This window comes from Pelophylax lessonae, assembly GCF_965119305.1.
Source record: "Pelophylax lessonae genome assembly, chromosome: 2".
NCBI classification, from domain to species: domain Eukaryota; kingdom Metazoa; phylum Chordata; class Amphibia; order Anura; family Ranidae; genus Pelophylax; species Pelophylax lessonae.
Genome location: NC_138769.1, coordinates 488,485,785 through 488,504,208, shown reverse-complemented (window position 1 = coordinate 488,504,208; position 18,424 = coordinate 488,485,785). Strand labels below are relative to the sequence as shown.

The 18,424-nt window shown below is 40.3% G+C and overlaps 1 protein-coding gene across 7 annotated transcripts in view; it reads right to left on the bottom strand.

The window, feature by feature from the left end:
* DOCK9 (dedicator of cytokinesis 9) overlaps positions 1–18,424 on the bottom strand; it is a 490,995-nt gene that overhangs the window by 95,551 nt on the left and 377,020 nt on the right. For 4 of the 7 annotated variants that reach the window (XM_082245713.1, XM_082245711.1, XM_082245716.1 and 1 more), the window contains exon 38: positions 14,637–14,773. In XM_082245713.1, the coding sequence (XP_082101839.1) occupies positions 14,637–14,773 (137 nt within the window). Of the gene's footprint in view, positions 1–14,045; positions 14,090–14,636; positions 14,774–18,424 lie in introns of all 7 variants that reach the window. The other 3 variants (XM_082245715.1, XM_082245717.1, XM_082245714.1) reach the window with 2 other exon arrangements.

Genomic DNA, 18,424 nt, shown 5'->3' with positions numbered 1-18,424 from the left:
TCCGGAACGTCCATTCAGAAGGACGAGACTCCCGCCCGGCCGTATATCTACAGTGGCCTGGGTGGGAGGTAGTTAAAGGTTTAGTTTCGCTTCTTTGATGCAAGTAGCCTATGATTTACAAAGCTCAGTGACTTGAGCAGCAATAACTCATCCAACATTTGAAATTTTAATGAGAAAAACTGTGCCTCAAAACAAGCAGCACAGCTATAATGTCTTTTTACAAATCCCATAAAGCTTCAAGCATTGTTTGCCAAAAACGAATGGTTTCTAAAACAAATATTGTATCTATCTATATTAACCACTTAAGCCCCGGAGGATTTGGCTGCTCAAAGACCAGGGCCTATTTTGCGATTTGGGACTGCGTGACTTTAACGGACAATTGCGCGGTCATGCGACGCTGCACCCAAATGAAATTGATGGACTTTTTTCCCCCACAAACAGAGCTTTCTTTTGGTGGTATTTGATCACCTGAGCGATTTTTACTTTTTGCGCTATAAACAAAAAAAAGAGCAACAATTTTGAAAAAATAACAATATTTTTCACATTTTTTTTATATGAAATTCCCCCCCCCCCCAAAAAAATTTAAAAATCTAAATTTTTTAACATTTTAGGCCAATTTGTTTTCTGCTACATATTTTTGGTGAAAAAAAATCGCAATAAGCATATTTTGATTGGTTTGCGCAAAAGTTATTGCGTTTACTAAGGCAAAGATTTATGTCATTTTTATTGTTTTTTTTTTTTTTTTTTAACTAGTAATGGCGGCGATCTGCGATTTTTTTTGCGGGACTGCGACATTGCGGCGGACAGATCGGACCCTTGAATGACATTTTTGACACTTTTGGGGGTACCAGTGACATTACTACAGTAATCAGTGCTATACATATGCACCGTTACTGTAAAAATTACACTGGCAGGGAAGGGGTTAACTTTAATAGAGATCAAGGGGTTAAGTGTGTCCCTAGGGGCGTGGATTTTGATGTAACCACAGAGACATACGATCCTACATAGCAGGATCGTATGATCTCTGCAGTTACACCAGAAAGAATGACAGGCGGCTTTGTTTACATCAGCCGCCTGCCTTACTCCCTCTCCAGCGGGAGATCGCGAGTGACCGGCGGACATCGGAGCTGCCGGTCACTCGTGCGGCGATGGCAGTGAACGAGCAGGGGCTCGCCCCCTATTGGCTCGTGGGAGAGCAACGTACCCATACGTCACTTTGCCCGGGGGGGCTGACCGCCGCAGTATATGTACTTGCAGCGGTCGGCAAGTGGTTAAACAAATTGGCTATCAAACAGTTTTAACAATGTATACACTTAATAAAATAAACCATTATAAATAACGATTATAGTTTTTCTTTAAAATAAATAAATACACTTTGTATGGGATTTTTTTTTTTTTTAAGAATCACACTTGCCTAGGTGGATGTAGCATCGGTCCGATGCAGCATCCGTTCCCCGCAGCTCTAAAACTGAGAACTGAACGATCAAACCCCACTGATTGCTCGGTTCTCAGAGCTCCGTGAGCACAGAGCTGGTGACTGTCAGTCACAGCTGTCTGCTCTGTCCCCCCCTCCAGCTCACTGGAATACTGGGCTGGGGAAGGGGTGGGAGTGGCTGGCTCAGGCTCTCAGCAGCTTGCTGAGAGGTTGAGCCAGGTGTCGGTCCAGGGTTGTGGCAAATCCAGACCATATTGCTGCGATCTTTGCTCAGCCTGGACCGGCTCTGTAAAATCTGCTGACAGCAGGCTTTAACCTGCTGTCTGCTGAAAACGGGTGACGGGAGTGGGGAACGAACTGCACTTCTATAATCCACAGAAGTACAGCCAAATGAGCTTTGGCTGTACTTCTTTAACATCAACTCTTCTCAAAACGTATACTTTATTTATATGTAGACAACATGTTTTAACAGTAACTAACTACTTATACATTATTTTTGTGGCTTCTGCCTCCTTTTGTGGCTTCTGCCTCCTTACATTAAAGTACATCAAGATATGTTCTTTTTAATTATGCCTTTTCCCCAATCATTTATTATCCATTGGGGCAGCATAACAAAATATATTTTTTTTTTAAATGGCTACAGCAATAAAAACAGAAACAGAACTGGTGGGGATAAAAATGAAAAACCCCAAGAGAAAGAACAACAGGAAAAAAAAAAAAAAAGTAAATGGATAAAAAAGAAGCCATTGCACCCATGCAAAACAAACATACATGTAAGGTCAAGTTAGTCTTTAAAATAGTGAAAACTAAGCTTACAATAAAATAAAGACGGTCAGATGACCATTATCTTTAAGAATGTTGTCATGTTCAAATTATATTTTCAGTTTAAACTTTTGAAACATATCAGGCTCACAAAAATAGATGATGGAAATACTACTGTGAAATATTGCAAGCATAATGAAAAGATGTGCAAAGAAAGTATGTACTTTCAAATGACCCCCTTGTGAAAACTGTACCAGATATAAGCTGTTAAACTGTGCTTTGTACTTGTATTGCTTCAACTTTCGTTTTGATGAGTAAGGTTTATTAAGGATGCAAAATATACAACTAAACTGCTATTGTAAGACTATTCATAACAGACAGGGCCGGCCTTAGGTGTTCAGACGCCCTGTGCGAGCTAATCCTGTGGCGCCCCCCACCGCACATTTTCTTGCACTTTTTTGCACTTTATTTGACTTTTCTTTTTTTATGATCACTAATAACTTAGCCCCCCTTACATTAGAGACCCCTCACAGAGCCCCCCTTACATCAAATACCCCTTTACATTAGAGATACCCACAGAACCCCCCTTACATCAAAGACCCCCTTACATTAGAGTCCCACACAGAGCCCCCCCCCTTACATCAGAGACTCCCCACACAGAGTCCCCCTTACATCAGAGAATCCCCACACAGAGCCCCCCTTACATCAGAGACCCCCACACTGAACTTCCAGGCCGCGATCGCCGCTTACCTCCCGCTGTGCGGCCTGATCATCTGCGAGCTGTGATGGCCGCACGGCGCCCCTGTTGCCCATGGCGCCCTGTGCGGCCGCACAGCTCGCACACCCCAAAGGCCGGCCCTGATAACAGATAATTTACTTTGCAATTAGCAGATTCACAGAAAAGCATCACACACTATGCGTTTGATTTCAAATTATTGCTTCAATGTACTGTACTGTTTAAGAGCCGTATAGTCTATGCTCTGCAATTCCCGTCTGGGATGTTGACATTCCTTCAGCACATATTTAATATTTATGAATGTTTTAATTTGGATGTAATGAAAAGAAGCATATACAGAACTGTATAAAATCATACATCTACTTTTAATGTTGGATCATACTGGTTTTGAGATTTTTAAAAAATGTAAATAATTGAGTGTTATTTTTAAAGCTGAACTCCAGACAAACAGCTAAAATGCACAGATCAATAACATTTCGAGGAGCTGTTTAGCATGCCAAAGAATTTTTATTTTGTCCATATCTGAGATTTTACACAGGACTGTCATAAAGCACAGCCAGGTGACACCAATCTTGCTATTTAAGCCCCCGTTCACACTAAGGCGACCTGTGAGGCGACCTGGTCGCCTCACAGGTCGCCTCCCATAGGGAAGCTGCGGACCCGTTCTAATAGGAGCGACACAAGTCGCTCCGACTTAGAAAAAGGGTCCGGAGCTTCTTTGGGGCGACCAGGAGGCGACCGCCATAGACTTCAATGTTATGAAGTCCGTGGCGGCCGCTCCGAGGTAGCGGCGCGCAGTAGCGTTGCCCCTATGTGAACGGGGGCTAAAGCGGAGCTCCAAGCTCCTTCAGAAAAAATGAAACGTCAACACCTAAAAATACTGTAGCTGCTGACTTTTAGGCCTCATGCACACTGGACGTTTTTACAGCTGCTGTTTTTGGCATCAGACGTTTGTTTATGCAGCCAATAAACTCCCCAGCATGTTATCCTATGTGTCCATGCACACATAGGCTGTTATCAGCAGTTTTTGATAGGGGCATTTTCTGCATGGAAAAAAATCCAGAACTAGTGGGTTTTGAGAGGAGTTTTTCAGCTGAAAAAACGATCTTTGATAAAAACTTAAAAACGCCAAAAACCGCTGGTATTCGGCATTTATCAACGTTTTTTATGCCAGTAGCTTATGTGGGAGTATAGTTTTGCTAAAAAAAGCTAAAAACGTTACAGCTGAAAAAAGATAAACGCTGAAAAACCCTACTGCAAAAAAAAAAAAAAAACTGAACATAGAAACATAGAATGTGTCGGCAGATAAGAACCATTTGGCCCATCTAGTCTGCCCAATATATCTGAATCCTATGAATAGTCCCTGGCCCCATCTTATATGAAGGATAGCCTTATGCCTATCCCATGCATGCTTAAACTCCTTCACTGTGTTTGCAGCTACCACTTCTGCAGGAAGGTTATTCCATACATCCACTACTCTCTCCGTAAAGTAATACTTCCTCATATTACTTTTAAAACTTTGCCCCTCGAATTTAAAACTGTGTCCTCTTGTGGTAGTTTTTCTTCTTTTAAATATGCTCTCCTCCTTTACCGAGTTGATTCCCTTTATGTATTTAAAAGTTTCTATCATATCCCCTCTGTCTCTTCTTTCTTCCAAGCTATACATGTTAAGGTCCTTTAACCTTTCCTGGTAAGTTTTTTCCTGCAATCCATGTACTAGTTTAGTAGCTCTTCTCTGAACTCTCTCTAGAGTATCTATATCCTTCTGGAGATATGGCCTCCAGTACTGCGCACAATACTCCAAGTGAGGTCTCACCAGTGTTCTGTACAGCGGCATAAGCACTTCTCTCTTTCTACTGCTTATACCTCTCCCTATACATCCAAGCATTCTACTGGCATTTCGTGCTGCTCTATTACATTGTCTTCCCACCTTTAAGTCTTCTGAAATAATTACTCCTAAATCCCTTTCCTCAGATACTGAGGTCAGGACTGTGTCAAATATTCTATATTCTGCCCTTGGGTTTTTACGCCCCAGGTGCATTATCTTGCACTTATCCACATTAAATTTCAGTTGCCAGAGTTCTGACCATTCTTCTAGTTTTCCTAAATCCTTTTCCATTTGGCGTTTCCCTCCAGGAACATCAACCCTGTTACATATCTTTGTGTCATCAGCAAAAAGACAAACCTTACCCATCGAGGCCTTTTGCAATATCACTTATGAAGATATTAAACAAAATTGGTCCCAGTACAGATCCCTGAGGTACCCCACTGGTAACATGACCTTGTTCTGAATGTTCTCCATTGACTACAACCCTCTGTTGTCTGTCACTCAGCCACTGCCTAATCCACTCAACAATATGGGAGTCCATGCTCAATGACTGCAGTTTATTGATAAGTCTTCTATGTGGGACAGTGTCAAAAGCCTTACTAAAATCTAGATATGCAATGTCTACTGCACCTCCACCGTCTACTATTTTAGTCACCCAGTCAAAAAAATCTATAAGATTTGTTTGACATGATCTCCCTGAAGTAAACCCATGTTGTTTTTCATCTTGCAATCCATGGGATTTAAGATGTTCCACAATCCTATCCTTTAATAGGGTTTCCATTAATTTGCCTACTATTGATGTCAGACTCACTGGTCTATAGTTGCTCGATTCCTTCCTACTACCTTTCTTGTGAATGGGCACAACATTTGCCAATTTCCAATCTTCCGGGACGACTCCTGTTACTAATGATTGGTTAAATAGATCTGTTAATGGTTTTGCCAGCTCACCACTAAGCTCTTTTAATAATCTTGGGTGTATCTCATCAGGACCCTGTGACTTATTGCTGTCTAAAGTGAAGACAAATCTTAGAACGTCTTCCTCTGTAAAGACACATGCATCAAATGATTCATTAGTCATCCTTTCAAGTGGAGGTCCTTCTTTTTCTTCTGTAAAAACTGAACAGAAGTATTCATTAAGGCAGTTGGCTAGCCCTTTATTCTCTTCTACATACCTTCCGTCCTTTGTTTTTAATTTAGTTATTCCTTGTTTTAATTTCCTTTTTTCATTTATATATCTGAAGAATGTCTTATCCCCCTTTTCATAGACTGAGCTAGTTTTTCTTCTGCCTGCGCTTTAGAAGTTCTTATAACTTGCTTGGCCTCTTTCTGCCTAATCTTGTAGATTTCCTTATCTTCATTGCTTCTACAGGAGTAACTCCTGAGGACGTCAGACAGACTGACGAAACGGCGTTCGGTGGTGTTATATGGCAACACTGGAGCTTTGAATATGCCATTTATATACATATTGAATGGATGACAGCAGTGGTTTGAAATCATTTCTGTGACCTCATGTATGACATCTTGGATTTTCCCATATGCGCAATTTGACTCCAAGGGTCAATTAAGCCTGGTGAGTGTATGCTGGTGGAGAGGAACCTTTCTTATACTGAGGACGCTATTCACATGTGGGATTATAGATGGACTTCACAATTTTTATGTGTAGCAATATTTCCAGCTATTGGGCCTGAAGTGGGTCTGCCATGGCTACCGTTAACACCAAAAGCACATTTAGGCTGATTACACAAGTGTGATACCTGAGATAATGAACAGTCCGGCATCTTTGGTTGTTCTTGTTTATTTTATATGGGGATGGGAGAAGGGAATGAGTGGGATACTCCTCTGGCTCAACTAAGTACAAATTGGGACACTTGAAGAAAAATGCCTTTAAGCGCTGGCTTGATGCCGGCTGAATGCCGACCAACACTTGCTGGCGCTTGTAAATACTGACTTGCTGTCACTGAACTGAAGACTGACTTCTGACAATCTGGTTATCTCAAAAGTCCTTGACACTGTTTCTTCCAGTCCTTCCTGACTTAGGTAGCCACTTGTAGACACTGCTGCAACTCCACAATATAACACTGTACACTTCAGGGCCCAACCGCTGGCCCCCCCTTTTACTCTTCAGGGTTAACACTGGCACCCCCTTTACTCTAGTCTTGCACCGGCTAGCTAGCTAGCTCCTGGATCCCTCTGACCTTCTCCGAAATGGTCTCCTCTGATTTGGCAGACCCCCAGGGGCAGTTTGCAGTACTCACGACTCAGAATGCTTTCCTGAAACTCGACCCCATCAGCTCCGCTGGTCCTCAGCACACCTGGATCTTTACTGCAGCTCAGCTCAGCCCTGTGTCCACTCAGGCCAGCCCCCTGGGACACCGATTCTTCCTGACAGGAGGAGAGACAGCCGTCACCTCCCTACTGGGACTCTGCCTTCCACCAAAGACGCTGCGTCATGTGCTCCCCTCAAACTTATACCCCCTCCCAGAATGCTGTGCGGCATAATCTGCCCTCCTGGGATAGATACAAGCCTGCGTGTGCCATTGGCCGGGTTTCCTACACTGTCCAATGAGAGCCCTCATTGGGAGACAGTGTGGAGACTCCCCAGTCTCAACAGCTACACCTTGGAACCATGACAACCTATCTAAACAAAACATTGCCCTGAAAAAAAGTGAAGCTTCCCCTTCTGGGTGGAGCTCTGCTTTAAGTTTGCAATAGTTCAAGAATATAGTGGTGTCATCTCTCCACCTCCAGACTGATGAATGGACAGGCTGATTAGGTCATGTCTGCTGACTTCTCCTCACCATGGTCCTTGTCAGCATGTTTTCACAAAGAACAGGTGATTGGCTCACAGTCTTTCCCTTCCCTCTTTCAGTTAGTGCTACTGCATTGGGGGCTGCAGGAGCCGATACCAAGTTAATTTCAGGTATGTACAGTGCTTGCGATTAAAAAAATATATATACATTAAAGGGTAAGTTCACCTTTTCAATAAAAATCTAAAGTTAACTACAAATATAATGAACTCCCCCTTTTACAGATCCTGCTCCACATAGCGGCTGTGATACCCCTAGTGTAGCATACTGTACTACACAGTCCCAGCGTGAGTTTCCATCATAATTCTTGCAATGGCAAGCGCTCATTGGTCAGAACAGACACGTGACTGTGACTAACCAGTAAGAAGTGCTTCTGAGGCGTCTTCTTCTGGAAAAGCTTGCCAGAAGAAAAAACGTACTTCTCATTGGTCAGCATGGTCATATTCACCAATGAGCGCTTGCCACTGCGATCATTATTGATGGCTACTAAATCTAGGGCTGTGTAATGCAGTATATGTTGTATGGACAGCTGCACCAGCAGCATGGTTTAGAGGGGTGGCCAGGATGTTTGGAGGTAGTTCACCTTTTTATTTCTTGTGAAAAGTGAACTTAACATTAAAGGATTTATTAATGAACACTTATCTACATTATTTGTGTCATTTATAGCTGCTTGGAGTTAAGAATTAGGAGTTTGCCTATCCCATGGGGTACTAAAGGTACAATGAGATAGGCTTACAGCTGTGTGTTTTGTCATATCAGGGGAAGGGTATAGTAAATGGCTGTTCTCCCTTACAGGTCCATGACCCTAAAATTATGAAAGACAAAACCTACACCAATTTGTTTCAGACCACTGTAGAAAAAAATGTGGTGATTAGACTTAACAGTAATCCCAACCTCCCCATGTAGAAAGTAATTTCTGCATATCTATAAGCAAAATGTCTCATGGTAAGAGTTAAACAGAAAAATTATAAATTATGGTATATATGGCTATAAGAAAATCTGATATTGTCATTTGAAAATACATCATGAGCTTTGAGCACCTTGCAAAAGCCATGCTACATGCTGAGAAATAAATTATTTTAATGCCAGATGTGGTATAGCACACATCATAATATGCTAGTTATAAGTACATTGCCCCATGCACAATAATATATAAAGAGAAACTGTCTGTTAACATACTCCATTGTAGTATTGTTAGAAGTTAACATGGTGATGAACATTAGTCTAAACATTTCTCAACTAGGGACTACAATTTACCCCAGCTTTCTCAACATCAATATTTACAAAACTGTCACTGCTAATAGAAATAATATTTCTGCCAACTTGGATTGGAGCCCAAAAAGAGTACCACCAAGGCAACTATAATTTGCAAAACGAGAAACCAGAAATGACAACCCATTGTTTCTCCCAGGATAGGTTTCCATTAAAATACACAGATCTGTAGAGATTTGTGTAGAATATGCAATGATGTCCTGGCAATATCCAATAAGTTAGGAACAAAAACTCCTGCAGCACATTTCTAAATTTTTGTCAATGTTCAGAACTGAAAGTGTGGAATGAATAGGCAGGGGAGAGGAGTTTGTAGGAGAATGTTCTCCTACAGCATGGACATGAGAGCTTGGTGTGCAAGGTCAAACCTCTGCAAAAACTTTGACCAGTTTATTTGATCAACATAGTCTAAAACAAGCATCCCAATTCATCACTATTGAAATCCTCCAAAACTGCTAATAATAATAATAAGAAAGATCAAAGGAGAACTGCAGTTTTGTGTTCTCAATTATGCTTATACAGACAGCAAAGCAATTTGGAAGTGTCTTCAAAGGGGATGTAATATTTTTATTTTTTTACTAAATGTTAAAGTTAAATGTTAAATCAGCCAAGTTTTTCTTCTCACAATATAAGTCCACTGACACACTGTAAACATTTCTCTCCCTCTACAAATCTGTCAATAATAAAACACACAATACTTAAATTCGAACAGAAAAGCCACATCAAACTGACATCTGCAATAAAATGCACGCAGTTATAATTGCTATGGAATACTTCGCTATAGATACCAGCAAAGAATGTGGTCAAATTGGTTACCAATCAACATGCCCATTCCACTCAATTTAATACTACATAAAGTGTTATTCATTTTAACTGTGAGACCCATACGTGTATGTACTGTAGGTATAATTTTATACCTACAGTATATACTGCTGGTCTTGGCATACCTTATACTTTTAATAAAAGATACTCAGTAAAAGTCAATCCATGAAGATTTCAAGGTGGACCAGCTAAAATAAGACTTTTGTACTTACCTTAAAAGTCTTTCTTGAAGCTCATTGAAGCACACAGGAACATGGTATTTATTTTTTTTTACATTTGGGTTATACTGCCGCTTTTAGAAAGTTGACACTGGCAACCAGCCCCCGTATAACTCCACCTCTGATGTAATGTCTCTGTTTTTTAAGCAAGTAGTACACAAGGACAATAACACAGGGGCAGGAACTAAATCTCTCAATGCATTTCAAGAAAAGGATTTCACAGGAAGTACAACAATCTTATCTTTTATTGTTCATTGAGGTTAACAGGAATAAAATACATTCAAAGCCATTTAGAACGTCCAAAAGCAGTCCAAACAATGGGTGGGCAATAGTCAATGAGAGATCCCAATAGTATGGAAATAAGGAGCATTTAAAGGGGGTTAACACCTGAATGAAGTGAAACAGGGCCTATCAAATAAGAAAAACTTCCATGACATCAAGAGGACCAACTTACTGCTCCAATTCAGGAGAGGTAATTGCCAGTAAGGAGAGAGACTGCTAGCCAAAGGATGATGGGCCTCAAAAAGTAATGGTGAGGACAAAAAATCATCCACCAGAAAGAAAACAAACTTTGAACAACAAACTATCTGAACAAGATGGAACCTACATCAACAGCTAAGGTGGTTCACAACATGGAGTGTTTATAAGGGAAATAAATTAAAGTGTAACTAAAGGCTTTTTTTTTGCTTCCACTAGGTTGCGCAGAGCACACGCATACAAAATGTCACCTAAGTGAAGGACATCTGCACTCTGTTTTCTCAGCCTTAACCTTTATCACTGTAAGATGGCTGTGGAGGGAATTTGCAAAACAGCCAATGGTACAAACTCTGAGGTAGCTCCCAGTGTTTGAGTTTGGCTGGCCGAACAATGTTTGAGTCCACAGAGACTGGGTAAGAGCAAAGGCTGTGGCATGGGGCGTTGGACCTGGAGAACACTTTACTGTTAAGAGTAACATTAATATAAAGCTTTTTTTATAAAAAAAAAGTTCTGTGCATCAGTATCGCACAAATTCATGTTCCGCCTCTTTTTGAAGTCCTTGTCAGAGCTGTAGGCATTGGTCCCTCTTCGGGTGCCTAACATGGCAAGCTGGGTGTTAAGGAAGCACCAATGTACAGTGCTAAACATAATTGAGTACACTCCTTTTTAAAAGTAAGATTTGAATCAATATCGCAAAAAACAAAAGAACAATTTCCAAAATTTTGACAAAAATAGAACTAGAAATACAACATTTGTTTAGCTCATTACATGAAAGTAAGGGTAATAATATACCTTAAGATTACATAAGCTTCGGTTTTATTTAAATTAGTTAATGAGAAAATAAATTCACCCCACAACAAAACTAGTACATCTACTTTTTGTATGACAGCCATGATTTGTAAGTACACCACCAAATCTTCTAGGCATGGAATGAACAAGTTGGCGACATATTGCAACATCTATCTTTTTTCATTCTTTAAGAAAGACCTATTTTAGAGCCTGGATGGAGTGTGATGTTCAACTTGTCTATTAAGAATCCCACAGTTGTTTGATTTGGTTCAGATCAGGAGACATACTTGGCCACTGAATCACATTTCACCCAGTTCTTCTTCAGAAATGCAACAGTGGCCTTAGATGTGTGTTTTGGATCATTGTCATGCTGGAAAAGTGCATGACTGTCAATGGCAGAGTGATGCTAGCACCTTCTCTTTCAATATAGAGCAGTACATCTGTGAATTTATAATACCATAAATGAAATACAGCTCTCCAACAGCAGCAACATTAATGCAGCCCCACAGGAGGACACTGCCACCACCATGTTTCACTGTAGGCACCATGCATTTTTCTTTGCATTCTTCACCTTTGAGACACCATACAGTTTTGAAGCCATAAGTTCCAAAACATTTATCTTGGACTCATCCAGTAGCGGTCTTCTTTTTCATCATGGGCCCTGGCTTTTTTGTGCGTGGGCTTTAGAAGAGGCTTCCTTTGTGGACAACACCCATGCATGTCATTGCTCTGCAGTGTACGCCGTATTGTGTCATGGGAATCAATCACCCCAGTTTGGCTTTCCACTTCTTTAGCTAACTGCAGTGAACTTGCATTGCGATTTTCTTCAACCCTTCACATCAGAAGACACTCCTGTCGAGGCGTTACCTTCCATGGACGGCCTGGACATGTCTGTGAGATGGTTGCAGTTCCATCTGTGTTTGTTTGTATCATTTTGCTACAGTATTCTGACTGATAAGTAAACCTTTGCTAATCATCTTGTAGCCTTCACCTTTCTTCTGTAAAGAAATTACTTTCTTTCTCAGGCCTTGTTACATTTCTCTGCCATGTGGTGCCATTGCTAACAGCATGGAAAGGGATTTCTTTGTTAAAGAGGAACTGCAGTCTGCTCAAAATTTGTAATAAAAACATATTTGCCATTCCGAAGCTTCCCTCCAACCATTCTGCATATTATTTTATATGTACTGTGATTCTTTACTTGCCAAATATACTGCAGAAATCTCCAACCACTAAGTCTGGCTGCAGCCATTTTAACTGTGGGCAGCTGAAGCTGCTGACTGTTAATTTCCTGGATTTACACAGACACATGCATATATATTTATATACACACACATATATACAGGCAGACACACACTCACACCACTACTTACCTGCACATTTCTCCTCTTGATGAATACTCATGGATCTCTGCCCTCATCCAGCCCCCTCCAGCTCTCCTTGGCTTTCCTATGACTAATCCCTCCCTTCCTTGCTGGCAAACTCTCATGAGAGTTAGAGAGAGAGCTGTGCATGATGTCTTTAGCCTAGGCTTATGACCAGAAAAGAAAAAGGAAGTGTGCTGTATAAGGTATTTACTGGCAGAAAGAAAATGTTTTACTATCCAAAGTTAAAACAACAAGGGCAGAAGATTTAATAGATGGAAAGATGAAAAAAAAGACTGAAGAGCTGCTTTAAGTAACGCCCTATTAAAATCAACTGTCTGCTGGACACCTGTTTAATAAATAATAAGACCCACCTGTAGTTTAATTTTTGTTAATTGGGATTTTGTTGTCTAAAATGTAGCTTTGCTGCCAAGAGTCTCATTGGGGTGTATTTATTTTTGTAACAAGGTCTTGAATTAATTTGTTAGGAAAAAGTAAAGGTTTTCTGACAAATCAGTTGGGGTGTACTCATTTACGCTGAGCAATGTATGTGTTAACCAGTCGAGTCCCGCTGCAAGCGGTGTTCATCCATAGTCACACCCTGCACTGGTAAGCCAGACCCAGCTACCATCTCACAGGAGACAGATGACAACAGAAGCCTACAGGTTGTGGGGCCTTAATGCCCAGAACGCATGCAGTTAGGAAACATTTAGGCTTTAGTACCACTTTACCTAGCATAATAAAAAGAGCCTAATGGTCACATTGCAGGCCAACAACTGCAATTTTCAGACCAATGGAGTCTGGGTACAGTTTTGAAAGCGGTTGCTAAGGATATGGTGATCTGGATAGCTAAAAGCGTAAAGACATGCTCCAGCAGTATAGCGCAAGGCAGAAGTATAACCCAAATGTCTAACAATTTACTATACTTCTGTGTCCTACAATAGACGATAAAGAAATATTGTATCTTCTACGCAATTAAAGAGTAGTCATAATAAATGCAACAGTGCTGCACAGGTGTTTATAAACAGCATTCATGGTGACTAGACTTTAACATGCATCGAAAAATAATGAGTACTTATTATGCATTTTATGTATTTTGTAATTACCAAGTAGAGAAATTTAGACAAAAATGGGAGAGTCCGTATCCACAATTTTTAAACCACTTTCATACAAGAGAAGTTGTCCCATAGCAAAAATATTACAGTTGCATTCCTTTAAGGCTGGTTAGAAAGAAGAAGAAGAAGAAGAAGAAGAAAAAAAAAAATGCTCAGATAGTTGCTATAAAAAAAAAAAAATCCACACTTTGTGTTCTTTAAAATAAGCCTTTTTGTGCTGGTGCACGAGAGCGCTAGAATTCAAACTACAGAACTTTGTCTGGCATGAAAGCAAATATGTATATATACAGAAAAACAAAGCTGTGCTTGGGGTTATGTAAAACAGTCAGTAAATCCAAGAAAAGAAGCAAAGCAGGGCAAATAAAAAAAAGTTTGGCTAAATGTAACGCATATTTCTAGGCCAGTGTCAACCTGATTGAATCTTACCATTGTCTACAGCTATTCCAAGTACACTTGATATCTTTCTCACACTGAAAACACAGAAAAAGTCAATTCATTATTGAATGCTTTTTCATACACACACAGTGAACTGTGGAGATAGAGTATACTCTTTCCTAGCAACAGGTAAACTTCCATGTTTATACCAAAAAGATCATGTGCACACTCAGAAACTGTCAAGTTTGTGCTGTCACCACTCCAGAGGATTACCGCATAAGCTGGCCTGCAAACTGCCAAGCACATACAGTAAAAAATGCTCCTCATAGGAATTACTCATTTGAAATCCTATCTGCTGTATATTTGCAGTGAAATAAAAAACCTTAAGCCAATTGAGAGGGAATGTAGAGAGCAGCTGATCTCCATGTAAACTGCTGTGGCTGCACAATGCTGGCAGTATCCATGAGTAGTACACATCATCTTCTGGTATTAAGCAGCACCAATCCTGTTCAGAAAAAGAAAAACATGATTTGGAATCCAGACTAAACACTCTTCTGTGTCCCCGGTGTTGTGAAGAGTGGCTGTGGTACCTGTCAGTGCTGAGGTGGTACAGGAAGAGGCAGCTGACTGCACAGAACTTACTGTGGTTAAAAGTGAGAGAATTATCCAGGCTGCTGAGCTGCTGCAATCTGGCATGCATCATCCCTGTTCTGTTACGGGAAACAGGTAATGTCTGAGACTTTCGGTCATGAACTATGGGTCCCAACCCCTCCTGGTTCCTGTAAGATGGGTGGAAATGGTACAGAGGCACCAGTTAGATGTGTCCCCACTGCAGAGAGGTGGGGGCAGTTAGTAAAGCAGAGAAAGCATAAACACATCATCTAATACAAAACTGGGTCCTTAACCACAGCACAAAATGTCATAGAATCTGTAAAAGCAACATGCTACAAAAACGCATTGAAAGGCAATGACTGGGCTAATGTCTACTATCAGAAAACACATTTTTAAACTCATCTAAGGCACTATAACTAAGAAGGTTTTACATAACTCTACATGTATTATGCGGATGGGGAAATGTGTCGTTTTTGATGTAGTCAGATATGTAGTTTGAGTAGGAGGATTAATAAGCAATGCCATACACAAAAAAAAAAAAAGAAAAAGAAAAACATGCACTAGAGGAAAGACATCAAGGCAACTTTACAATCTTACCCAGGCAGGAAGGGAGAAGAGCCATACACTTTGTTATACTTGCCAGCAATCAAGTGAGGGAAAACAGAGAGTGAGCCATGTTAGCAATCGGTTTAGGCTGGCTTCCTAAAGTGTACCACCACCAGAGCTGAAGAGTGAGGACCAGTGCAGGACACACATACACACATTTGTGAACCCTATTATGTATGTTATCATGTGAGGTAACCTGAACATGCATCCATCACCACTTAACATGCTTATTGTCTAGAACAGTAACATCATTTGCCGAAGTAACTTTGGCTTGTCAGAGTACACAGTAGACTGGTATTACCATCATGCCCTTATGTGTAGATGAAAATGATACTGACTAGTGTAGTGTTGACTGTGGACATCTAATGTTGTACAGTATATAATTCACTTTATAAATCAAATACTTGGGAGGAAATGAGAAGATCATTAATTTGTTAACTTTTTTTAAAAGACCAGAATTAATTACTGAATGACAAAATCCACGACTTACTGAGGTAAAGACCTGCATTGACTCAGGAGCTCATGTATCTACAAAATATCAAACTTTCAGGCCTGGCTCTAGGCTGATCAGAGCCATTAAAAAAAACGAAATAATTCAGAATATTTATCAACCTTCCCACACGGTCAGAAACTCCTGTGAGATGCCTGATTCCCACACAAGCAAGACAGTGGTACTTGAACTAATGCAGGTCTGTACACCCAGAGGATGTGGTCTATGTCAGTGGCTACTTCAACGGGTTAGAAAAACACAACAAAATGGTTGCACCTTGTGTGTTTGAAGAGAAAGTACATGTAATTAGTACTAATCTATATAAACAATTGCTATTTGGAAGGACAAATAGTACAAGTAAATTAACCTTTAGCTCTGTTATACAGATTCCTTTCTGCTGCCCCAAGCATTTGCTGGACCATAAATTGTGTAATGTTCATACCATGTTATCCTGGAAATAGCAGTATAGATAATATTATGGTAAAGAGTATTATCTTTATGAAAACTTATCCATAAACAATCAATATCTGAGGAGGCAAGCAGATTCCAGAGCTACTAAGATTTTTTTGTTTTTTTATCTTTGAAAAACTATCAGTGCCTCTGTTGAGTAATTATTTGCCATGATTATATAAAGACAGCTAGAGCTGCTACACATAATTACTATTTAGATCTCTGAGTGTATAGCTATAATTTAATAAATCCATGCCCTACAGCTATTTAGTGTATGCAGTTCATTAAGTGCGCTCATTCTGGGCAAAGAATAGCAGCAGTATACAGTTCTATCATGTAGAGACCATGGGCCAGCAATGTATATGTGACAAATAACACTACACAAAATCAAATTATAGTCAGGCTGGTAAAAATATCCATTTTATATACCCAATGCCACAGCTATATGAACCAGAAGACATAATCTTCCCCACTCTAGCTCTGGATGAACAAGCAGACACTATCAAATTTGGTAATGTCAAACAGAGCAGGGCAACAGGTTTACTTATATGTGGGTCTACATTCACCTTTCCTACACAGAACTATTAGTGAAAAGAATCTGGGTATAGAGATCAGGTGAGCAATTCCTCTTCCTAGTGCTAGGTGATTGGCTGCTTAGGCACCCAGTACTGTCACAGGGAAGTGGCAAGAATAACTTAAAACATACACAGGGCTTCCTCATCATGCTTCCAGTGACAGAAAAAACAAAATTAGGTATATACAACGGATATAGAAAAGAATCAACCCCTTAAAATAATCACATTTTGTTGCTTTGCATCCTAAAATGAAGACAGACACAGTTTTTGTTTTATCCAGTTGTATTTACAAGTACAACTTATAAGACCCAAGTGAAAAATATAACAGCAACATGTCAGGGAAAAAAAATAAAACATTTCAAAAACAATCACTTAGTTGGAAAATAGATCACCCCCTTATGTCAGTATTTTGTTGAACCACCCTTTTGCTTTAATTACCACCTTTAGTCAGTTGGGATATGTCTCTACTAACTTTGCACATCTAGGCTTTGCAATATCTGCCCAGGCTTCTTTGTAGAACTGCTCAAGTTAAGTTAAATTTGATGGTAACCATTTGTGGATTGCAGTTTTCAAGTCATTCCACAGATTTTCAATGGGGTTTAAGTCTGGGCTCAGACTAAGCTATGCAAGGACATCACCTTTTTCTCCTTCAACCACAGTATGGTCATTTTTGCTGTGTGCTTTGGGTCATTGTCATGTTGGAAGGTAAACCTTCTTCACATTGACAACTCTCTGGCAGAATGCAGCAAATTTCCCTCAAGAATTTGATGGTATTTTGCCCCATCCATTTCTGTTCTACCCCGACAAGTGCTTGAGTCCCTGCTGCAGAGAAACATCCCCAATTATTATTATTATTTCAGGTACTTATATAGCGCTGTCAATTTACGCAGCGCTTTACATATACATTGTACATGCACATCAGTCCCTGCCCTCAAGGAGCTCACAATCTAAGGTCTCGAACTCACATACATACACAGTAGGGCCAATTTTTTTTATACAGGATCCAATTAACCTACCAACATGTCTTTGGAGTGTGGGAGGAAACCGGAGTACCCAGAGGAAACCCACGCAGGCACAGGGAGAACATGCAAACTCCAGGCAGGTAGTGTCGTGGTTGGGATTCGAACCAGCGACCCTCTTGCTGCTAGGTGAAAGGATATTACCACATCCATGATTTACTGTAGGAATTGTGTTATTGGTAAGCTGTATTGGATTTCCGCTACGCATATTGTTTGTTGTTGAGGCCAAATAATAAAATTTTAGTCTCATCTGACCACCACAAACACACCTTGAAGATTCTGAGGCCACATGGAAAAAAGGTGTTTTGGTCAGATGAGAATAAAATTTAATGATTTGGCTTCAACACCAAACGATGTGTGGCTGTAGTCCAATACAGCTGTTATGGAAGTGTTTCTCTGCAGCAGGGACTGGAGCACTTGCCAGGATAGAAGAAAAGTGGATAGGTTAAAATTCCCATCAAATTGTTGAGGAAAATCTGCTGCCCTCGGCCAGAAAGTTGTGAATGGAAAGAAGGTTTACCTTCCAACATGACAATGACCCAAAGTACACAGCAAAAATGACCACTCAGTGGTTCAAGGAGAAAAGGTGAATGTCCTTGCGTGGCCTTGCCAGAGTCCAGACTTAAACCACATTGAAAATCTGTGGAATGACTTGAAGACTTCAGTTCATAAACAGTT